Here is a 22,519-nt window from a genome sequence, read left to right as displayed (position 1 = left end):
AGTTCAGCCACCATTACACATGCTCCTGTATGGGGACCACCAGTCAGCATTGTTTAGTGTTGTGACTGTTTAAGTCCTGGGAAAAGTGATGCAGCGTGGGTTGGGTATCTTTGTCAATCCTTCCTCCTCCCCAGGTGATAGCCTTTATTTTGGTTGCTAATTGTTTGGATGGCAGGCAGGCAGTTTCCCTGCTCCCTCTGACTGACCTAGTTTACTGGCGTCATATCTGAGGGCGATATTTCAGCGTATCTGAGGGAGACAAACTACAGCAGCACACTCAGATAATTAGTGACATTAATTTGCATGGATAGTGATAACTTAATAGTCCCGCTAATAGCTCACTGTAGGTTTAGTTGACAATTTTTAGCTTCCATTTAACCCCCTCTGAAACTTTTATCACATCCCCCCCTCTTCTCCCTGTTCTCTCTTTTCATGGCAGCGTTGGTTCAGTGTTTGTCACACAGCTTACAACATGGCATATTCCATTATGCTGTCGTTCACACTGTCAATCCATCAGTAGCAGCATCTCTGGCACTTTCCATTTCCCACTTTCCACTCAAGCTCTCTCTCCCCCTCTGCTCTCTCTCTCCCCCTCTGCTCTCTCTCTCCCCCTCTGCTCTCTCTCTCTCCCCCTCTGCTCTCTCTCACTCCCCCTCCCCCTCTGCTCTCTCTCTCTCACCCTCTGCTCTCTCTCTCTCCCCCTCTGCTCTCTCTCTCTCCCCCTCTGCTCTCTCTCTCTCCCCCTCTGCTCTCTCTCTCTCCCCCTCTGCTCTCTCTCTCTCTCCCCCTCCCCTCTGCTCTCTCTCTCTCTCCCCCTCTGCTCTCTCTCTCTCTCCCCCTCTGCTCTCTCTCTCTCTCCCCCTCTGCTCTCTCTCTCTCTCCCCCTCTGCTCTCTCTCTCTCTCCCCCCTCTGCTCTCTCTCTCTCTCCCCCCTCTGCTCTCTCTCTCTCTCTCCCCCCTCTGCTCTCTCTCTCTCTCTCCCCCCTCTGCTCTCTCTCTCTCCCCCTCTGCTCTCTCTCTCTCTCTCCCCCTCTGCTCTCTCTCTCTCTCTCCCCCCCTCTGCTCTCTCTCTCTCTCTCCCCCCTCTGCTCTCTCTCTCTCTCTCCCCCCTCTGCTCTCTCTCTCTCTCTCCCCCCTCTGCTCTCTCTCTCTCTCTCCCCCCTCTGCTCTCTCTCTCTCTCTCTCCCCCCTCTGCTCTCTCTCTCTCTCTCTCCCCCTCTGCCTTCGCTCGCTCCCCCTCTGCCTTCGCTCGCTCCCTCTCTTTCGCTCCCTCTCTTTCGCTCTCTTTCGCTCACTCTCTCTGTTCTCTTTCTGTTCTCTTTCTGCTCTCTTTCTCCTTGTGACTCAACAGCTTGTTACTCATAATCTAGAGGACATTCACCTTAGCTGAGACAAAACACATAATAAACTTAGGCCTGCCTGACTCTACCACTTATCTGTCTGCTCACACAGTAACTAACAAAGGCTTTCTGATGTTAGTCTATGTTTTAGCTTAACTCATATAACCCATATGACATACTCTGTAGCAGACTGGCATACTCTTCACAAACACTGACTTGCACGCTGACTAACTGTTTGTTGACCAGTCGGTGAGTCCACTGATGACCCTGTGCTCAGTGTTCATTCCGGTCAGGCATGGCTAGTCTCTCATTGGTGGGGACCATCTGAGCATTGTACTCTGCATCCAATCATGTCAGTAAATCCATCTGTGGTTTGCTTCATTTTAGCCGATCCCATTATTACCATCTGCCGCAAAGCCCGCCCATTCCAACGTGACAGACTCACAGAAAGCAGAGGGGGACAGCAAAGCAAAAGGTAAGGGGGAGGGTAAAGGTCCCAGTGTGTATGATTAGAAGTGTGACTGTTACATACAAAATGTCATCTCGTGCTATGTTCTCAGACAGTACAATAGGTGTGTTTTGTCATGCCCGTAAGGACCATTGTCCAACACTTGATAATCAGAGCACAACATTTATGGTGTTTTTATTGTGATTGTAACATTTTGTTCTTACATTGAGGTTCAAGTGGGATATATTGTGGTGTGGGATGTTGTGCTTCCAAAGTGTTCAACTTTTAAAGCCAATGGTAGGTTTAGGGTTAGCCAATCGTAACGTTATCACTAGGAATAAACTTACCACATCCATCACTTTTTTATTTTATTTAACCTTTATTTAACTAGGCAAACCGGTTAAGAACAAATTCTTATTTACAATGATGGCCTACCCCGGATGACGCTGGGCCAATTGTGCGCCGCCCTATGGGACTCCCAATCATGGCTAGATGGGATGCAGCCTGGATTCGAACCAGGGACTACAGTGTGACGCCTCTTGCGCTGAGATGCAGTGCCTTAGACCTTAGACCGCTGTGCCACTCGGGAGCACTTGACTCTTATTGGGTGTGTTAGTTTATTGTCGGTTTTGTTGGTCAATGACTCACTAGTGGTTCTGGCGGGGTCCGGGGGGGGGCAGTGCCCCTGTGACAACAATTTTGGACCCCCTTGTGGCCTCCCTAAATGTGGAGTATGAAATCATTTTTACATAACACATTTTTGCTATCGTTCTTTTTTTTACACCCGTTATTAGTGGCAACGCGGAACACTAATCTAACCCACACATTTTCTAGAGGGACGGCTTTAGGCGGAACACAACAGTATCGTACCACATGCATCTGCATTATGAACATGGTCTTTTGCCTGCTAATGCCTGCAATGCAGTGAAGAAAACGATATGACAACAATATGCCATGTGCGTCTAATGTAACTGGCCCCTCTAACAGTACAACTGGCCCCAGCTTGGCCCCCCCAGTTGAAATGGTCTAGAACCGCCACTGCAATGACTGCATTTCTCAAGAACAGTATTGTTCCTCTTCCCCCCCAGTAAAAGAATACTGCAAGGCCATCTTTGCGTTTGAAGCCACAAACGAAGATGAGCTGACACTGAAAGAGGGTGACGTCATACAGATTTTGAGTAAGGTAAGTAAAGCAACCCTGACCAGCACCAGCTGCTAGCCTGTGGCCCAGCCAATACTCCGTTGAAAAGCTTTAAGCTACTACTACTTCAAACAGGTTTTAAAACAGTCTACGTAACTGGCCCACTTGTAAGGGAGAGAGTTTACTAGAGGATGTATAGGCTTGTTCCCAGCCACATGTTTACACTATACACCTGGAAAATGTGCCTGTTTGCATATAGCTATAGCACATATAAACACAGGGAGTTATCTATTTGATCCTGGTCAACATGGTCCATCCCAGTCCGTGCATCTCACTTCCCGGACCGGACCCAGGTATAGTGGTACTGATTGTCCTCATCCACCTTTACTGCACATTCTCCAGCCCTGCTTGTCTATTCTTCCCTAGTGAAGTACAGTTGAAGTCAGAAGTTTACACACACCTTAGCCAAATACATTTAAACTCAGTTTTTCACAATTCCTGACATTTAATCATAGTAAAAATTCCCTGTCTTTGGTCAGTTAGGATCACCACTTTATTTTAAATGTCAGAATAATAGTAGAGTGATTTTATTTCAGCTTTTATTTCTTTCATCACATTCCCAGTGGGTCAGAAATTGACATGCACTCAATTAGCATTTGGTAGCATTGCCTTTAAATTGTTTAACTTGGGTCAAACGTTTCGGGTAGCTTTCCACAAGCTTCCCACAATATGTTGGGTGAATTTTGGCTCATCCCTCCTGACAGAGCTGGTGTAAATGAGTCAGGTTTGTAGACCTTGCTTGCACACACTTTTTTAGTTCTTGCCCACAAATGATCTATAGGATTGAGGTCAGGGCTTTGTGATGGCCCCTCCAATACCTTGACTTTGTTGTCCTGGGATCATTGTCCATTTGGAAGACCCATTTGCGACTAAGCTTTAACTTCCTGACTGATGTCTTGAGATGTTGCTTCAATATATCCACATAATTTTCCTCCCTCATGATGCCATCTATTTTGTGAAGTGCACCAGTCCCTCCTGCAGCAAAGCACCCCCACAACATGATGTTGCCACCTCCGTGCTTCATGGTTGGGATGGTGTTGGGATGGCGTTCTTCAGCTTGCAAGCCTCCCCCTTTTTCCTCCAAACATAATGATGGTCAAACAGTTCTATTTTTGTTTCATCAGACCAGAGGACATTTCTCCAAAAAGTACGATCATTTTCCCCATGTGCAGTTGCAAACCATAGTCAGGCTTTTTTTATGCTGGTTTTGGAGCATTGGCTTCTTCTTTGCTGAGTGGCCTTTAAGATTATGTCGATATAGAACTCGTTTTACTGTGGATATATACACTTTTGTACCTGTTTCCTCCAGCATCTTCACAAGGTCCTTTTTCTGTTGTTCTGGGATTGATTTGCACTTTTTGCACCAAAGTACGTTCATCTCTAGGAGACAGAACGCGTCTCCTTCCTGTGCGGTATGACGGCTGCTTGGTCCCATGGTGTTTATACTTGCCAACTGTTGTTTGTACAAATTAACGTGTTACCTTCAGGCGTTTGGAAATTTCTCCCAAGGGTGAACCAGACTTGTGGAGGTCTACAATTTCTTTTTCTGAGGTCTTGGCTGATTTATTTTGATTTTCACATGACGTCAAGCAAAGAGGCACTGAGTTTGAAGGTAGGCCTTGAAATACATCCACAGGTACACCTCCAATTGACTCAAATGATTAGCCTATTAGTCAATTAGCCTATCAGAAGCTTCTAAAGCCATGACATCATTTTCTGGAATATTCAAAGCTGTTTAAAGGCACAGTCAACTTAGTGTATGTAAACTTCTGACCCACTGGAATTGTGATTAAGTGAAATCATCTGTCTGTAAACAATTGTTGGAAGAATTACTTGTCATGCACAAAGTATATGTCCTAACCGACTTGCCAAAACTATAGTTTGTAAACATGAAGTTTGTGGAGTGGTTGAAAAACAAGTTTTAATGACTCCAAGCTAAGTGTATGTAAACTTCCGACTTCAACTGTAGGTGAATGCTGTGAGCAAGAACTGGTCCAGGACCCTAGGCACAGATTTGAGTTGTTAGTCCTAATGATTCTTATTAGGATTTAGGTAGACTTGGGTAGTTTGCTCTAGGCACAGCAACATTTTGTCACAGAAAACTAGTGATCATCAACTGGACCAGTTCAGGTAGTACCTCTTCCTTTTCAAAATGGCCTCTAAACATGACCCTGATCACCATCGAGCACCCTGCTGTGTTTTGGAAGCAGCGTGACGGTAGGAAGCTGTCATCGTAGCATGTAAGTGATCTATTGCAGTTAGTTTCCCTTGACATTGGCCAGAGACTTGGGACTTGGGTCCCCTGTTGAATTTTACACCCTGAAGAAGAGCATGAGTGCCATGACTGGGAACGTGGCCCAGACAGTGCTAGGCCATATGGAGAGGTTGAGTTACCATTAAGAGGTGGCTCTTGAGTCATGTTTTGTTATTTCAGGCAGACACATTATGACAGATCACGTTTCGCTGTGGATTAATCATGTTTAAGTGCCATCTAGTGTCCATTAAGCAGACTTACATGTGATGTCTCACATGAAGTGAGGTTGTTGGAATCTCCACAGATGCCTTTTATCAGCTTTGAAGCTGATTCAAGCTGATGATATTGAATCAAATACATAATTGTTTATTCAGAGAATTTGTTTTGATTACCAAATGGCCTGATGCAGACATTTGGAAAATTTCTCGGACTCCTGTCCCTTTTTATTTGTATTTTATTTGACTAGGCAAGTCAGTTAAGAACAAATTCTTATTTACAATTATGGCCTACCCCAGCCAAACCCCCTAACCCGGACGACACTGAGCCCACCCTATGGGACCATGGCCGGTTGTGATACAGCCCGGGATCGAACCAGGGTCTGTTGTGACACCTCTAGCACTGAGATACAGTGCCTTAGACCGCTGCGCCACTTGGGACTCCCTTAGGAGTCTTTACTATGTTATTTTATCCTAGCCTTTTCATGGTAATGTTTAATAAATGCTTGACCTGTAAAGTTGTTATGTTTCAGGACACAGGGGAGCCGGGGTGGTGGAGAGGGGAGATCGGAGGTAAAGAGGGGGTTTTTCCTGACAACTTTGTGGCTGTGATGTCTGACGCAGACAAAGAGGTATGATGAAAGAAATAGTGAACACCAGATCACATACAGTATGTGTTCCCTAGTGGGCTTGTCCCTAGATCGCCTATGTGTAAAGTCAGTCATTTGTGTAATGGTCATACATGTTTCATTATAAAAACGTAAACTATTTCCTTTTATGTTGCAGCCGGCTGCCACATCAAGAGGATCAGTTAAACTGTCTCCCAAGCAGGAAGCAGAAGAGGTAGGCTGGGCTTTCCACATGCTTGTATTAGAGTACATGGTGTTGGTATATGCTCACGGAAATCATGTGGGACTCTTCCCTTGATATGGAGAGCAAGTCTAATGAGAGTGGTAGCCTGGGAATGTTCTGTTGACAGGTCAGATTGGGGTCTCGGTCAAGAGTCTCCTATAAGTCATCACACACTTTAGACTGGAAATGGTGCTTTCTCTAAATATTTATACGCATTCTAGTTACTGAGCTCTCACAGTTTTGATCCTGTCTCTAGCTAAGCCCTTTCACAGCTGTTCTGTTTAAAGAGAAGTGCAAAATATCACTTTTGTGAGTCTGCCTTCAAAAAAAGTATCCTCCAGCTAAATTATTTTAATATGTTAAGGTTGAATTTCAGGGAAGTTCTTTTAAGAGCAGACTAAAATATTCCTTTAATTGTATCTAAAGTTCCTGGTACTTGAACTTCAATGTCCCTGTTTATTAGCTCTGTTGCCTCCTCGGCCCACACAGTGGCTGCTGTTGTTGTGTCACGGCCCGGTGGAGAGACCATGCTGCTCTGCATCACCATATGGAGGTCAAGCAGCAGCAGTGGTGGTGAACAGCTTTCTGGCCCAGAGCATTAGGAAGTTCTTGCGCCATAATGGATCTCACTGTTGCCCTTTATTCTCAGTTCTGCTAGATGCTCAGTAGAGGGCAGACATGAACAATTCTCCATTAAGAGAGGCGGTCAGGCCAGTCTCTCTCGCTTTTTCTTCCCTTCTCTCTTTTTCTCTTCATCTCTCTCTTTCTTTATTTCTAGGTTGTTATTGTGAGCATGTTATAAAGAAGTCCCAGTTTTTGGATTGTTACAGGATACATACTAGTAAAATATGCATCTTTGCGAAGCTGGCAATCTGAATATCAAACTGAAATGTTGCAGTCTAGTATTTCAGTTTGAAATGGTCTTCCTGACTGATACAGTCACAATCTTATTATCAATTAGGAATTGCCGCGATATTATCATTGCGGCAATTTATTTGTATTTATTTTTTGCATGTACAGACTTCTAGCGCCAGCTAACATGAACTACCTAGCAACAAATGTTACTCTTAGAATTAATATAATATTGTGATACTCTTCTGTATTGATTTTCCCTCCATCCCTGTTGTCAATGCAAGTTTAATTACAGGGGAACAATTGTGCTTTTAACCTCGTAACGACTGAGCTTTTAACACCCCATATAGGTGTTCCATTGATGCTGTTGATAGTGAAGATTGTTTGTTTATTTAAATATTTTCCTGGTTTCTCACTCTTTAATGTATAGAAAATGTAAAGTCCCACATTCCCTGTGATTCTTCATGCTGCGGGCCCTCGTGACCACAGCATGTAAAACACATCAATTATAGCTCTCAGATTAGATACTGGTGGTAGATACCACAGTTTGGCTGCAATTTTTTCTCAGATATAGCCTTAATAAGGAAAGTTGCCATGGAAGTTGTCATCAAACAACAAACAGTTTGTTTTTTTGGCCAGAAAAAATATAACAGCAGAGTATGCGCTACGATTATTTGATTCTTCTTTGCTGGACACTCATCTCCTCCTTTTCAAAAATAAAACAAAAACAATAAATGCATGAGCCTGGGGAGACCAGTGGCGGCGTTTCAACTTTTGCAGATCTCGACTTTAAGATCATTGTAGAACGGAAAATAATTGCTTGTTGTATTCATTTGGAGCACATGCTTCTCTTCTGACTGATGCTTTTGCCTCAGCAGCATTAGATGTCTGGCGTCACTCCTCAGCCCTCCGTACTCTCACACACTGATGGACCTGATTCTTTCTAACTCAGGATCAAAGTGTTAGTTGATTTGTAGATCAGTGATTCGGCACAGTGCGTAGCTCAGGCTGACTACATGGAACAGCTGCCGCGTTATCTGCATCTGTGGCACATGAAGCCTTGTGTTTCGATTGATATACTGTTTTAAATTGGAGATGTATCAAGTAAGAATAAAGTCAAAACATGTTCGTATGTATTACAGAAGCCAGGCAGAAAGGAATAACATGAATTAGGAAGAATTTTAAGAAACTGATGAAGACCGAGGACCAACAATGATTGAACCGACCCTGACTTTCTTCTTTGTTAACCTTTCTGGGAACGGGGTTCCGCTGCTAAAGCATACCATGCGATTATGTTAGGACAGCACCTAGCCACAAAAAAACCATACAGCCATTTTCCAAAGAAGGAGAGGTGTCACAAAATTCAGAAATAGTGTTAAAATGAATCACTAACCTTTGATCTTCATCTGGTGGCACTCCCAGGACTCCATGTTAGACAAATGTTTGTTTTGTTCGATAAAGTTAATCTTTATGTCCAAAAACCTAATTTCAAATTGCCGTGTTGTGTTCAGAAATGCATTGTCTGAAACAAACATCCGGTGAAAATGCAGAGAGCCACATCAAATTACAGAAATACTCATCATAAACATTGATATAAGATACAAGTGTTATACATACGATTAAAGATATACTTCTTGTTAATCCAGCCGCTGTGTCCGATTTCAAAAAGGCTTTACGGCTAAAGCACACCATGTGATTATGTTAGGTCAGCGCCTAGCCACAAAAACCATACAGCCACTTTCCTTTTGATCTTCATCTGATGGTACTCCCAGGTCTCCATGTTAGACAATAAATGTTCGATAAAGTTCATCTTTATGTCCAAATACCTCCTTTTTGTTCGCACGTTTAGTCCAGTAATCCAAATGTACAAAGCGCGGGCACAAAGTCTAGACGAAAAGCCAAAAAAGTTCCATTAGAGTTCGTAGAAACATGTCAAACGATGTTTCTAAACATCCTTAAGGGTGTTTTCATCATAAATATTCAATAATGTTTCAACCGGACAATACTGTTTTAATTAGAAAGGAAAGGGAACGGAGCTCGCGCGCGTGACTAAACTAAAGGCTTTCAGCTGAGCACCTGCTTAAAGTGGTCTTATTTGCTCCTCTTTCACAATAGAAGCCTGAAACAACTTCTAAAGACTGTTGACATCTAGTGGAAGCCTTAGGAAGTGCAATCTGACCCCACAGACACAGGATATTCAATAGGCATTCACTTAAACTACAAACCTCAGAATTCCCACTTCCTGGTTGGATTTTTCTCAGGTTTTCGCCTGCCATATGAGTTCTGTTATACTCAGACATTATTTTAACAGTTTTGGAAACTTTAGAGTGTTTTCTATCCAAATCTACTAATTATATGCATATTCTAGCTTCTGGGCCTGAGTAACAGGCAGTTTACTTTGGGCACACTTTTCATCCAAACTTCCCAATGCTGCCCCCTATCCCTAAAGAGTTAAACGTGATGCACCTGAGCCAAAGTAAAGAAATGTAGTTGGTCGCTGAAAAAACATGACAACATTGTCCCCTTGAACAAACCGTGAAACCCAGGGCACCTTTCTTTGTTGCCATAGCACGTATTCAAGTAGGTAGATGCAGAGAGACACTCCCACGCCTTAATAAAGAAGAATGTTCTCTATGCTTGAAAAAGCCTATTGGCTGTCATTATTGTCCTGTCAGTGCATTATGACTTGTCAGCTTGTGTAACTCCAGGTATTTTGGGTTGCTTTTCTTTAGAAAAAGGCTTGACTTGTTACCTCACTACGTACTGTCATTTTGAACATATTCCTTGAAAGTTAAACCGAATACAGTGGAGCAATAAAGTGCTCTTTCGCTCTCTGCTTGTTGGCCATCATGGTGCATCTGCTGGGAGTCTGATATTTAAACTAACGAGGGCTACTGTAGCTGAATGAGAAGTCCGCTATGTCACATTGACCTACTTTCTGTTTTTCAGAGACCCAAGAAGCCACCCCCACCATCAAAAAGCATAGGTAAGGCCTGCTTATAATGAACGTGTAACCGTTGTCAACCTTCTTTTTAGATGATCATGTCAAAGATTGTAAAAGTCAGGGGCGCAACTTTCACTGGGGATGGGGGGGACATGTCTGTATCACATTCTGAAATGTCATTTTTGCCCTCCCCCCCAGTTTTTATAATTGGAATGTGATACACAACGAGGTAAGGGTGTGCTTTAGAACCATGCAGACACTTCCGAGCAGTAGGGTAAGCAGTTTGGAGTGTATCCGACTGGATTAAAAATAATAATTATGTCCCCCCCACTTCGAAAACAAAGTTGCGCCCCTGGTAAAAGTAGATCGCTATCATTTAACAGAGAGGCAGGCGGTGGATGACTTGTCTCTCTCAGCCTTCGTTTCCAAGAAGCAGGAACCTGTGGTTTTGCATGCGACTCTCCACTATGTTTTCAAACTTCCCCACTGGTGTCGTCTCTTGCCGAGTGTTAGTACATTATCAATCAATATAGGCAGAAGGACACAAACATGTGCCTCTGCTTGTCTATCAGTGCACCCTGTCACCTAATATCATAATCTCTAGTTATGAATGCTCCAGAGGTGATCATGATTGTAATTAGTCGTTCACGTCTCCATCGGTTTGGTTGACAAGGCAACCGGTCTTGGGGGTAATGGCCAAAGAGAATGCGATGGAGAGGTGGAGTGTTCTAATCGCTTCCTCGCTCGCTCAAAATGATGTATAGATTGGAACGGGGGGGGGGGCTGGCTAAATTGTTGCGTTATTAATTAATGCACTTCCTGCCTTGAACTGAGAGGACTGTGTTACAGTAAGACCCTGAGGGGTTTGGGATTCAGGGAAAATAAACATCTATGAATTCCCCAACTTTGTTTTGTACCATGTTGTAAATTCAGTCCAGATCTGAATCCTTGATTGTCTGCCAAGGCGAATAGAGACGTGATGCATGTAGATATTTAGGAGCCTTTGACTCCTGTCTAATGGCCCACTGTAGTCTCACGTAGCAGACTTCTAGGGCCCTCATCCCGGCTGTTAAAGCGATAAAACCCACTATACCCGGAGGTCTTAATTTTCCCATAGATCTATATCTCTAGAGCAGTGGTTTTCAATCAGGTGTGCCGTAAAACTTTTCCTAATCTTGATTTTAACAAATGTAACACTCACTTAAAAAAAAAAAAGTGACCTGTGGAATTAACATGGAATTTTTGAGCTAACGTAGGCTAATGTGATTAGCATGAGCTTGTAAGAAACAAAAAAAATCCCAGGACATAGACGTATCTGATATGGGCAGAAGGCTTAAATTCTTGTTAATCTAACTGTACTGTCCACTGTAGCTATTACAGTGAAAGAATACCATGCTATTGTTTGAGGAGAGGGCACAATTATGAACTTGAAAATGTATGAATAAACCAATTAGGCACATTTGAGCAGTACATACAACATTTTGAATAGATATCCAATGGTTCATTGGATCTGTCTAAAACTTTGCACATACACTGCTGCCATCTAGTGGCCAGAGTCTAAATTGCGCCTGGGCTAGAATAATTCATTATGGCCTTTCTCTTGCATTTCAAAATGATGGTACAAAAAAACGCATTTTTTTTTCCTTTGTATTATCTTTTACCAGATCTAATGTTTTATATACTCCTACATTAATTTCACATTTCCACAAACTTCAAAGAGTTTCCTTTCAAATAGTATCATGAATATGCATGTCCTGAACTACAGGCAGTTAGATTTGGGTATTAGATTTGGGTCATTTTAGACGAGAATTGAAAAGGGGTGCATCCTTAATTAAAGGCGCGCATCACAAGCCAAGTTATTTTATAATTTTACTTAGTCTCTGAGAACCATTGGCGCAGGCAAGTCTGATTTAGGCTTAGCTCTAACACAGCCTCTGCCATAAAAACAAACGGAGCATTGCTTTGTGTCTGGGGTTGCACTATTACAATGCAGAAAACCACTTGTCTCTAGCTCAAACCGTTCAAAAGTAAAGACCCTTTTAATGGGACCTATTATTATTTTTCTTCTACTGATCACGGGACGCTCTTAAAGGGGTACACACAAATGAATCATCATGAGTAAGGAACTATGAAAATGGTTCAATTAAATCCTATTGAATTTTTTTAAACCATGTCACAGAAAATGTATGATTTGCAGTCGTTAACATGATACAGTGCCTTTAAAGTATTCCGACCCCTTGACTTTTTCCACATTTTGTTATGTTACAGCCTTATTCTAAAATGGATTCAATAAAAACAAATCCTCAGCAATCTACACACTACCCCATAATGACAAGGCAAAAACAGGTTTTTAGATATGTTTGGAAAATAAAAAACAAATGCCTTATTTACATAAGTATTCAGCTCCTTTGCTATTAGACTTGAAATTGAGCTCGGGTGCATCCTGTTTCAATCAGTCATCCTTGAGATGTTTCTACAACTTGATTGGAGTCCACCTGTGGTACATTTAATTCATTGGACATGATTTGGAAAGGCGCGCACACACCTGTCTATATAAGGTCCCACAGTTGACAGTGCATGTCAGAGCAAAAACCCAGCCATGAGGTCAAAGGAATTGTCCGTAGAGCTCCAAGACAGGATTGTGTCAAGGCACAGATCTGGGGAAGGGTACAAAAACATTTCTGCAGCATTGAAGGTCCCCAAGAACACAGTGGCTTCCATCATTCTTACATGGAAGATGTTTGGAACCACCAAGACTCATCCTAGAGCAATCGGGGGAGAAGGGCCTTGGTCACGGAGGTGACCAAGAACCTGATGGTCACTCTGACAGAGTTCCTCTGTGGAGATGGGAGAACCTTCCAGAAGGACAACCATCTCTGCAGCACTCCTCCAGTCAGGCCTTTATATTAGAGTGACCAGACGGAAGCCACTCCTCAGTAAAAGACAAATAACAGCCCCCTTGGAGTTTGCCAAAAGACACCTAAAGACTTTCAGACCATGAGAAACAAGATTCTTTGGTCTGATGAAACCAAGATTGATCTCTTTGGCCTGAATTCCAAGCATCACGTCTGGAGGAAACCTGGCACCATCCCTACGGTGAAGCATGGTGGTGGCAGCATGTTGTGGGAATGTTTTTCAACTGCAGGGACTGGGAGACTAGCCAGGATCGAGGCAAAGATAAACGGAGCAAAGTACAGAGATCCTTGATGAAAACCTGCTCCAGAGCGCTCAGGACCTTAGACTGGGGCGAAGGTTCACCTTTCAACAGGACAATGACCCGAAGCACACAACCAAGACAATTCATGAGTGGCTTCGGGACAAGTCTCTGAATGTCCTTGAGTGGCCCAGCCAGAGCCTGGACTTGAACCCGATTGAACATCTCTGGAGAGACCTCAAAATAGCTGCCCAGCCAACATGACAGAGCTTGAGAGGATCTGCAGAGAAGAATGGGAGAAACTTCACAAATACAGGTGTGCCAAGCTTGTAGCGTCATACCCAAGAAGATTCAATGCTGTAATCACTGCCTAATTTATAAATTAGCAAACATTTCTAAAAACCTGTTTTTGCTTTGTCCTTATGAGGTATTGTGTGTAGATTGACTTGGCTATTCTATCAAGCACCTTACACCTAGATATGTCTTATTTTTTATTAAAACATTTATTTCACCTTTATTTAACCAGGTAGGCTAGTTGAGAACAAGTTCTCATTTGCAACTGCAACCTGGCCAAGATAAAGCAAAGCAGTTCGACACGTACAACAACACAGAGTTACACATGGAGTAAACAAACATACAATCAATAATACAGTAGAAAAATCTATATACAGCATGTGCAAATGAGGTAGGATAAGAGAGGTAAGGCAATAAATAGGCCATGGTGGCGAAGTAATTACAATATAGCAATTAAACACTGGAATGGTAGGATGTGCAGAAGAATGTGCAAGTAGAGATACTGGGGTGCAAAGGAGCAAGATAAATAAATACAGTATGGGGATGAGGTAGATTGGATGGGCTATTTACAGATGAGCTATGTACAGGTGCAGTGATCTGAGAGCTGCTCTGACAGCTGATGCTTAAAGCTAGTGAGGGAGGTAAGAGTCTCCAGCTTCAGAGATTTTTGTAGTTCGTTCCAGTCATTGGCAGCAGAGAACTGGAAGGAGAGGAGGCCAAAGGAAGAATTGGCTTTGGGGGTGACCAGTGAGATATACCTGCTGGAGCGTGTGCTACGGGTGGGTGCTGCTATGGTGACCAGTGAGCTGAGATAAGGCGGGGCTTTACCTAGCAAAGACTTGTAGATGATCTGGAGCCAGTGGGTTTGGCGACGAGTATGAAGCGAGGGCCAGCCAACGAGAGCGTTCAGGTCGCAGTGGTGGGTAGTATATGGGGCTTTGGTGACAAAACGGATGGCACTGTGATAGACTGCATCCAATTTGTTGACTAGAGTGTTGGAGGCTATTTTGTAAATGACATCGCCGAAGTCGAGGAGCGGTAGGATGGTTAGTTTTACGAGGGTATGTTTGGCAGCATGTGTGAAGGATGCTTTGTTGCGAAATAGGAAGCCGATTCTAGATTTAATTTTGAATTGGAGATGTTTGATCTGAGTCTGGAAGGAGAGTTTACAGTTTAACCAGACACCTAGGTATTTTTAGTTGTCCACATATTCTAAGTCAGAACCGTCCAGAGTAGTGATGCTGGACAGGCAGGCAGGTGCGGGCAGCGAATGGTTGAAGAGCATGCATTTAGTTTTACTTTCATTTAAGAGCAGTTGGAGGCCACGGATGGAGAGTTGTATGGCATTGAAGCTCGTCTGGAGGTTAGCTAACACAGTGTCCAAAGAAGTGCCAGAGGTATACAAAATGGTGTCGTCTGCGTAGAGGTGGATCAAAGAATCACCAGCAGTGAGAGCGACATCATTGATGTATCCCTGTGTTGATTGGAAAAAGTTTTCTGTTCTTTTAGGTTCATGTTTCCAAAGGGTGTTAATACTTATTGCAAGAACGCCTCCTATCTAGGAAACATCTGAAGTTTCAGGTGCTTGCAGAGCACTGCAAAGATTTCTGTACTCTCCCTGTAGTCTGCACAGGAAACACTTGAATGTCTCACATCCTCCTTGCAGAATGTCTGTTCAGTTTGCTCTGTGTACGAGTGGCTGCCCTCATAGATTCGTAGAGCGATTGTAAAGACAGGAGGACGTTACTAACCAACAGGAACATGTTTCGCTTTTCAGCTCGCAAACCCGAGGTCCCGTTCGCTGACAAGAAGCCCCTGCATCCGCATCCTGAGGACAGAGGTAAGGTTTGCCCTCTTCCCCATCCTTCCACCTACCTGCCCTTTCCCATTAAGGGGTGAGAAACCTTTCCCCTCTCCTTTCTGGGTGCTGCCAACACTTCCCACCTTCCAATCAGCTCCAAGGGATGTGGCTCTCCAGATGAGGTCAAACACCGATCACATTCTCTCAGATATCACATACATTTTATATTAGTCTTACTACACAACCTGACCCTGTTGTGTGTGTGTGTGTGGTTATGAAAAAGTGACATTGTGACACTGCTACGTGCCGAACATTTCGTCTCCGTATAGTATAAATTAGTCTTAAGTCTCACACCAATGAAGAGTTTGCTCTGGCTTGAGCATTTGCACCTGGAAGATGCAAGCTGTAATTTTGACATTTGGGCCCCTCTTAAAATCACATGAATAACTTAATGAATAACTAACTGTATATGCTCACTAAAGCTGATCCCAAGGGTCTAGACTCAAGACAGACACCTGTCATACAGATCAAGAGAAACACAGGGATTCACTTCTCTGTAGTGTTTGTGTTGACAGTTGATCCACTTGAAGGGAAATGATGACGCAAATATCGTTTTGGTCCCCTCACTTAGTCAGTGAGCAGCAGCTGCACCAGTCCTGCTATGCCTACCTGACCATGGCATATCCTACCACAGCCTATTAGAGGAGAACAGTCTCATCTTTTCATTTCACATGTTGGGCGTCGTGTCGCCTTGGATAAAAACAACACTCATGTCCTCTTCAGCCTCCTCTTTATTAACAAGCGGTTTACACAATTATTGGACAATCAGATGTACAGTGAATTGCAATCAGAAATTTGAGAGCACTTTGGCCTCCACTTCACCTATAATATGGATGGTTTTAATAATTGATCCTATAGATATTCTATGATGGGAGACATTATACATCTCTTTGGAAGTGTGTGTGGTGAGCGTAGGGCCTAATATATCTATATCTATCTATATCTCATAAATATATAGATATAGATGTAGAGATAGAGAGAGAGATATATATATATATATACTCTATCTCTATATCTATATCTATATATTTATGAGATATAGATAGATTTAGATATATTAGGCCCTACGCTCACCACACACACTTCCAAAGAGATGTATAATGTCTCCCATCATAGAATATCTATAGGATCAATTATTAAAACCATCCATATTATAGGTGAAGTGGAGGCCAAAGTGCTCTCAAATTTCTGATTGCAATTCACTGTACATCTGATTGTCTCTAATTAATTTGAATTTGTTTTAGTGCGGTGTTCCAAATGCCTGTATCGTGAGGGTCGCGGTTTCAATTTCTTTACATTTTTATTATTGTTTGTCTTTTTGGTCTCGTCTCTCGTCTCTTTTGCACCTTCTGTGCTGTGTGCACTGCGCACCTTCCCACTCAGACAGACATCAAGCCCCACCCCCTGCCACTCTCAACAAAGTCGAAAGATCGTCTTCCTCTCTGACAACAAGCAACTTCAACTTGCTATTTTCATTTGAGGTTTGGTCCAACATAATCGGTCATATGGACAATGAAACGCGTTGAGACATTATTTTTTCTGTAATAGAGGAGAACTTAATATTTTGTGATGACCCTTTTTATGTGTCAACTCCTAAAATTTGAAACAGAGCAGACCCTACTAAGATGAGTATCAATGAACAAGATTGTGGAAAATTTGTGCTCAGTTTCTGTCGTGCACAGCATTGCGGTTCCATATACCACTAGCAACATTTTAGCCGCTGACTTACAGTGCCTTTTGGAAAGTATTCAGTCCCCTGGACTGCGTTTCGAATCTCATAGCGAAGGATCTGAATACTTATGTACTTATTTTTAATACATTTGCAGAAAATTCCAAACCTGTTTTCGCTTTGTCATTATGGGGTATTTTGTGTAGATTGCTGATGATCTGTATTTTATTTAATCCAATAAGGCTGTAACGTAACAAAATGTGGAAAAAGTAAAGGGGTCTGAGTACTTTCCGAAGGCACTGTATGGGCTATCTTTCTAGTCTGTGTTTTATAAATGTACAATGAGCATATAAAGACGTGTGTGTATGTATGGAATTGGCAATGCGTTCTCATTCTGAGAAATAAGCTCCTTATCCAGGTAGGCCGCTCCTTATCCAGGTAGGCCGAACAACAGTCTCCAACTGAATTCTACCAGGTGGGCTTGTTTTCTAAATTGCCTGCTACCAGAAGTTGGTAATTTAGTGGATGTGCATGGTTCTGGTTAAATTTGTAACAAATGTTTATTTATTTTTTTACCTTTTAATTGTGCAACTTGAGCTTATTTAGAAAGAACATAAAAAAAAACAAATTTGTTTTATTTTTTTGTGAATCGCCCATAAATTTGAAAAGACTCGTGATGTGATTTTTAGGCCATATCGCCCAGCCATAATCCCTGTTGGTTTCAGAACAGTTAGCTGCAGCCCATTGTCTGGTATTTTAATGTGAATTGTGTCACTGAGACACTGTTGCTCTACAGCAATGTGCTGCTTTTTCAGCATGTTTTATGAACAGGCAATCAGCTTCCTGACCAACGTCTCTGGGATGTTCATGTTTACAGTTAACACACTCTTCTTCCAGCGTACTAATCAAATAAGTCAACTCGATTGGGCCTAATCTATGATTTGAGAGAGGGGAAATGAAGGAACACTGATTTGCGTAAGAAGGCTGGAGAGGTTGTTTAACAAGTGTCAGATGTAAGGTTGGACAAAGTGTTTGTTGTGAGTGTGCTGTTAACACGGTGATTAAGTTGTCTCTGTAATTAGTCACTTATTATAAGAAACAAGGAGGTGGATCTGTCGGCTGAAGACATCACAGGCCTGTCTTCTGACCTACTTTTGTGTGTGTGTGTTTTCAGGCTCTTTTTGTATACTCAGTCTCTGCAACGCTTTTATGTCATTCAATGGTGAATCAATCAATGGTGAATCAATCGAGATTCAATATTACTTCCATCATTTTTGTGGACAAGCAAACTTCCATCATATGTTAAGGAAGTCTCGAGGTTCTGCTCGCCTGAGTTAGAATACCTCATCATAAGATGTAGACCACACTATTTCTGTAGTGTGATATAGAGCATCCCCAATCAACTGGATGAGTCACTATTATGTAGGTGGATGAAAATGATCCAAACATTTAGTTTGAATATAGTAATAATAAACTACACAATTATCTGTCTCCATTATCCTGTGACTGCTTTAGGCCCATAATCATACCCAGTGGGTATAGCCAAGGTTGCTAGCCTTGCGCCGCCACTCGGAATACTATAAGAAGCACGTGTCTAGGTTTACCATTTTTGCAATTATTAAGAGGCTAAGGAACAAGGAGCTAATATCTTGCAATCGATGTCTTCGCATTCAATTATTGAGTAAACCTTAGTTCAGAGATGCACAGTTAGAGACCAAGCATATATGCTATGTGAATTAAATTTACCATTAGACATTTCACCAAATAATTCAAGAAATATTATTCAAATGTGAGGACTACAGTTCGTATCCATTTAAAGGTCATCCGATAAATACAATAATAAAGAAAATAGTACATACAGAAATCTTCACTATAAAAAGAAGAAAAAAATTCACCTGTATTTTACATACAAACGATCATCGCGTCATTGTACATCAGGAGATCGGTATACCAATGTTTATACCCAGCTTTTATTCTTCCAAAAACGCCAAATCCCAGTATCTCCCAATGTCTAATTAACATCTCTTTGCATGACCAAAAACATTAAAACAAAAGTCATTAAACTTCACACGCGTTCTCTAATCTAATCACCACACATCAACACTGTATGATACAGTAAGAACACGCTCCTGTATCGCTTCTCTTTGAACTATCTGCCTTCCGACAAACAGAATAAAACAATTTCTCTGTATCACTAAATCCATAGCACTTGCAGTACATTCATAACTCTTTCTGAACTCTTGAAACAATCCAAACATGGCAATTAAATTCATTTTGCCAATTAAAGTTTTTTTCATCAGTCTTCACACCTCTCCTGTCGTCAGTGACCCCAGGACTTCAGTGTCTTCCTCTAGATTGCCACAGATAAGGTGTTTGACCCCTGTGGTAGCCCACAGATGGTATGTCACTAAACAATGCCATGAATCGGGATTGAGTCATCATGCTGGGCCTCGGCCCCAGCCAGTCACCAGGTGTATCACCTTCTCTCGTTCTTCCACTACATTACCAAGAGTTTTCATCTATATTTTTCGTAGCTGTCTATTTACCACCACAAACTGATGCTGGCACTAATACCGCACTCAACAAGCTGTATAGGGCCATAAGCAAACAAGGAAATGCTCACCCGGAGGCGGGGTGAGTCGCCGGTGATTTTAATGCAGTTTTACTTAATTTCTACCAACATGTTACTGTAGGCTTAGCCCTCGTTTATGTGCTCTCTGTCACCTGGAGCTGCATGGCAAATGGTCCAGGAACACAAAGAAAGCACAAAGGACAATGCCGAAGGATTAGTCAGCCGTAACATTCACAAGGCCTAACATTCCCAACATTCACAAGGTCACAGGGCCAGACGGATTACCAGGTCGCATACTCGGAGCGTGCGCTGACCAGCTGGCAAGTGTCTTTGAAGTGTTTTCGCTGACATTTTCAACTTCTCCCTGAACCAATCTGTAATACCTATGTTTCAAGCTGACCACGATAATCACTCTGCCCAAGAACGCCAAAAAACCTGTCTAAATTACTCGCCCCGTAGCATTCACATCTGTAACCATGAACTGCTTTGAAAGGCTGTTCATGGCTCCCATCAACACCATCATCCCAGACACCCTGGACCCACTCCAATTCGCATACCACCCGAACAGATCCACAGATGATGCAATCTCTATTGCACTCCACACTGCCCTTTCCCACCTGGACGAAAGGAACACCTATGTGAGAAGGCTGTTTGACTAGAACTCAGTGTTCAACACCATAGTGCCCTCCAAGCTCATTACTAAGCTAAGGACCCTGGGATTAAACACCTCCCTCTGCAACTAAATCCTGGACTTCCTGACTGGCAGCCCCCAGGTGGTGAGGGTAGGCAACAACACATCCGCCACGCTGATCCTCAACACGGGGCCCCCCTCGTGCTTAGTCCCCTCCTGTACTCTCTGTTCACCCATGACTGCGTGGCCAAGCACGACTCCAACACCATCATTAAGTTTGCCGACAACACGACGGTGGTAGGCCTGATCACTGACGACAATGAGACTGCCTGTGGGGAGGAGGTCAGAGACCTGGCCTCCCACTCAACGTCAGCAAGACAAGGGAGCTGATCGTGGACTACAGGAAACAGAGGGCAGAGGAATTATCATGGTCCTTACACAACAACACAGTTGTGAGGAGGGCGCACCAATGCTTCTTACCCCTCAGGAGGCCGAAAAGATTTGGCATGGGCCCTCCAATCCTCAAAACGTTCTACAGCTGCACAATTGAGAGCATCTTGACTGGCTGCATTACCGCGTGGTATGGCAACTGCTTGGCATCCATCTGCAAGGCGCTACAGAGGGTGGTGTGTTCCGCCCAGTACATCACTGGGACTGAGCTCCCTGCCGTTCAGGACCTCTATACCAGGTGGTGTCAGAATAAGGCCTTAAACTCCAATCACCGAAGTCATAGAATGTACTCTCTACAACCGCACGGCAAGCGGTACCGATGCACAAAGTCTGGAACCAACAGGACCATGCACAGCTTCTACCCCTATGCCATAAGACCGCTAAACAGTTAGTTCTGGTAGCTATTGGTTAACTATATGCATTGACCCTTTTTGCACTTATTTTTTTACTCATTGCATACGCTGCTGTTACTGTTTATTATCTATCCTGTTGCCTAGACACTTTATCCCTACCTATATTGTACATATCTACCTCCAATTACTTCATACCCCTGCACATCGACTCGGTACTAGTACCCTGTGTATATAGCCAAGTTATCGTTACTCATTGTGTATTTCTTTCTTGTGTTATTATTTGTCTATTATTTCTCTATTTTCTTTCTCTCTGCATTGTTGGGAAGGGCCCTAAGTAAGTATTTCACTGTTAATCTACACATGTTGTTTACGGAGCATGTGACAAATACAATTACATTTTATCTAACTTGTATTTGAGTACTTAATGTTATAATCAGTCATGCAGTGTGTGAGTACCCATCAATAGGAACATTTCATAGCTCATGGGGTTAAGGTGCTATCAATGAATTAGTTCCGGAACTATCAGCTTGTGTGTGCAGATGTATCTCAACCTCGAGACAGGCTTGAATCATGTTGGACCGCCGTGCTAACAGCACATTGTGAGTCCAGAAAACCAGAAGCCTAATATACACTGAGCAAAAATATAAACGCAACGTGTAACATTTTGGTCCCATGTTTCATGAGCTGAAATAAAATATCCCCAAAAATGTCCAAATGCACAAAACGTGCATTACTGTCAAACTTTTGTGCACAAATTTGTTTACATCCCTGTTAGTGAGCATTTTTTTCATTGCCAAGTTGTGGCATATCTAGAAGCTGATTTTAAACCGCATGATCATTACACACGTGCACCTTATGCTGGAGACAATAAAAAGGCCTCTCTAAAATGTGCAGTTGTCACACAACATAATTCCATGGATGTCTCAAGTTTTAAGGGAGCGTGCAATTAGCATGCTGACTGCAGGAATGTCCACCAGAGCTGTTACCAGATAATGAAATGTTAATTTCTCTACCATAAGCCGCCTCCAACGGCGTTTTAGAGAATTTTGCAGTACTTCCAATCGGCCTCACAACCGCAGAACACGTGTATGGTTTGCTGATGTCAACGTTGTGAACAGAGTGCCCAATGGGGGGGTTATGGTATGGGCAGGCATAAGCTACGGACAACGAACACAATTGCATTTTATCGATGGCAATTTGAATGCACAGAGATGCCGTGATGAAATCCTGAGGCCCATTGTCGTGCCATTCATCCGCCACCATCACCTCATGTTTCAGCATTATAATGCATGGCCCAATGTCTCAAGGATCTGTACACAATTCCTGGAAGCTGAAAATGTCTCGCCTGCACACTCACCAGACATGTCACCCATTGAGCGTGTTTGGGATGCTCTGGATTGACGTGTTCCACAGCGTGTTCCAGTTTACC

At 42.9% G+C, this 22,519-nt stretch overlaps 1 protein-coding gene across 3 annotated transcripts in view; it reads left to right on the top strand.

Moving 5' to 3' along the window:
• The window catches only part of cd2ap (CD2-associated protein), a 76,163-nt gene that overhangs the window by 40,015 nt on the left and 13,629 nt on the right, over positions 1-22,519 (top strand). For all 3 annotated transcript variants that reach the window (XM_014144592.2, XM_014144589.2, XM_014144591.2), the window contains exons 7-12: positions 1,728-1,815; positions 2,877-2,971; positions 5,992-6,090; positions 6,245-6,301; positions 10,112-10,148; positions 15,332-15,394. In XM_014144592.2, the coding sequence (XP_014000067.1) occupies positions 1,728-1,815; positions 2,877-2,971; positions 5,992-6,090; positions 6,245-6,301; positions 10,112-10,148; positions 15,332-15,394 (439 nt within the window). The remainder of the gene's footprint in view (positions 1-1,727; positions 1,816-2,876; positions 2,972-5,991; positions 6,091-6,244; positions 6,302-10,111; positions 10,149-15,331; positions 15,395-22,519) is intronic.

Source organism: Salmo salar, chromosome ssa15 (assembly GCF_905237065.1).
Source record: "Salmo salar chromosome ssa15, Ssal_v3.1, whole genome shotgun sequence".
NCBI classification, from domain to species: domain Eukaryota; kingdom Metazoa; phylum Chordata; class Actinopteri; order Salmoniformes; family Salmonidae; genus Salmo; species Salmo salar.
This window is presented reverse-complemented; position numbering and strand designations above follow the sequence as displayed.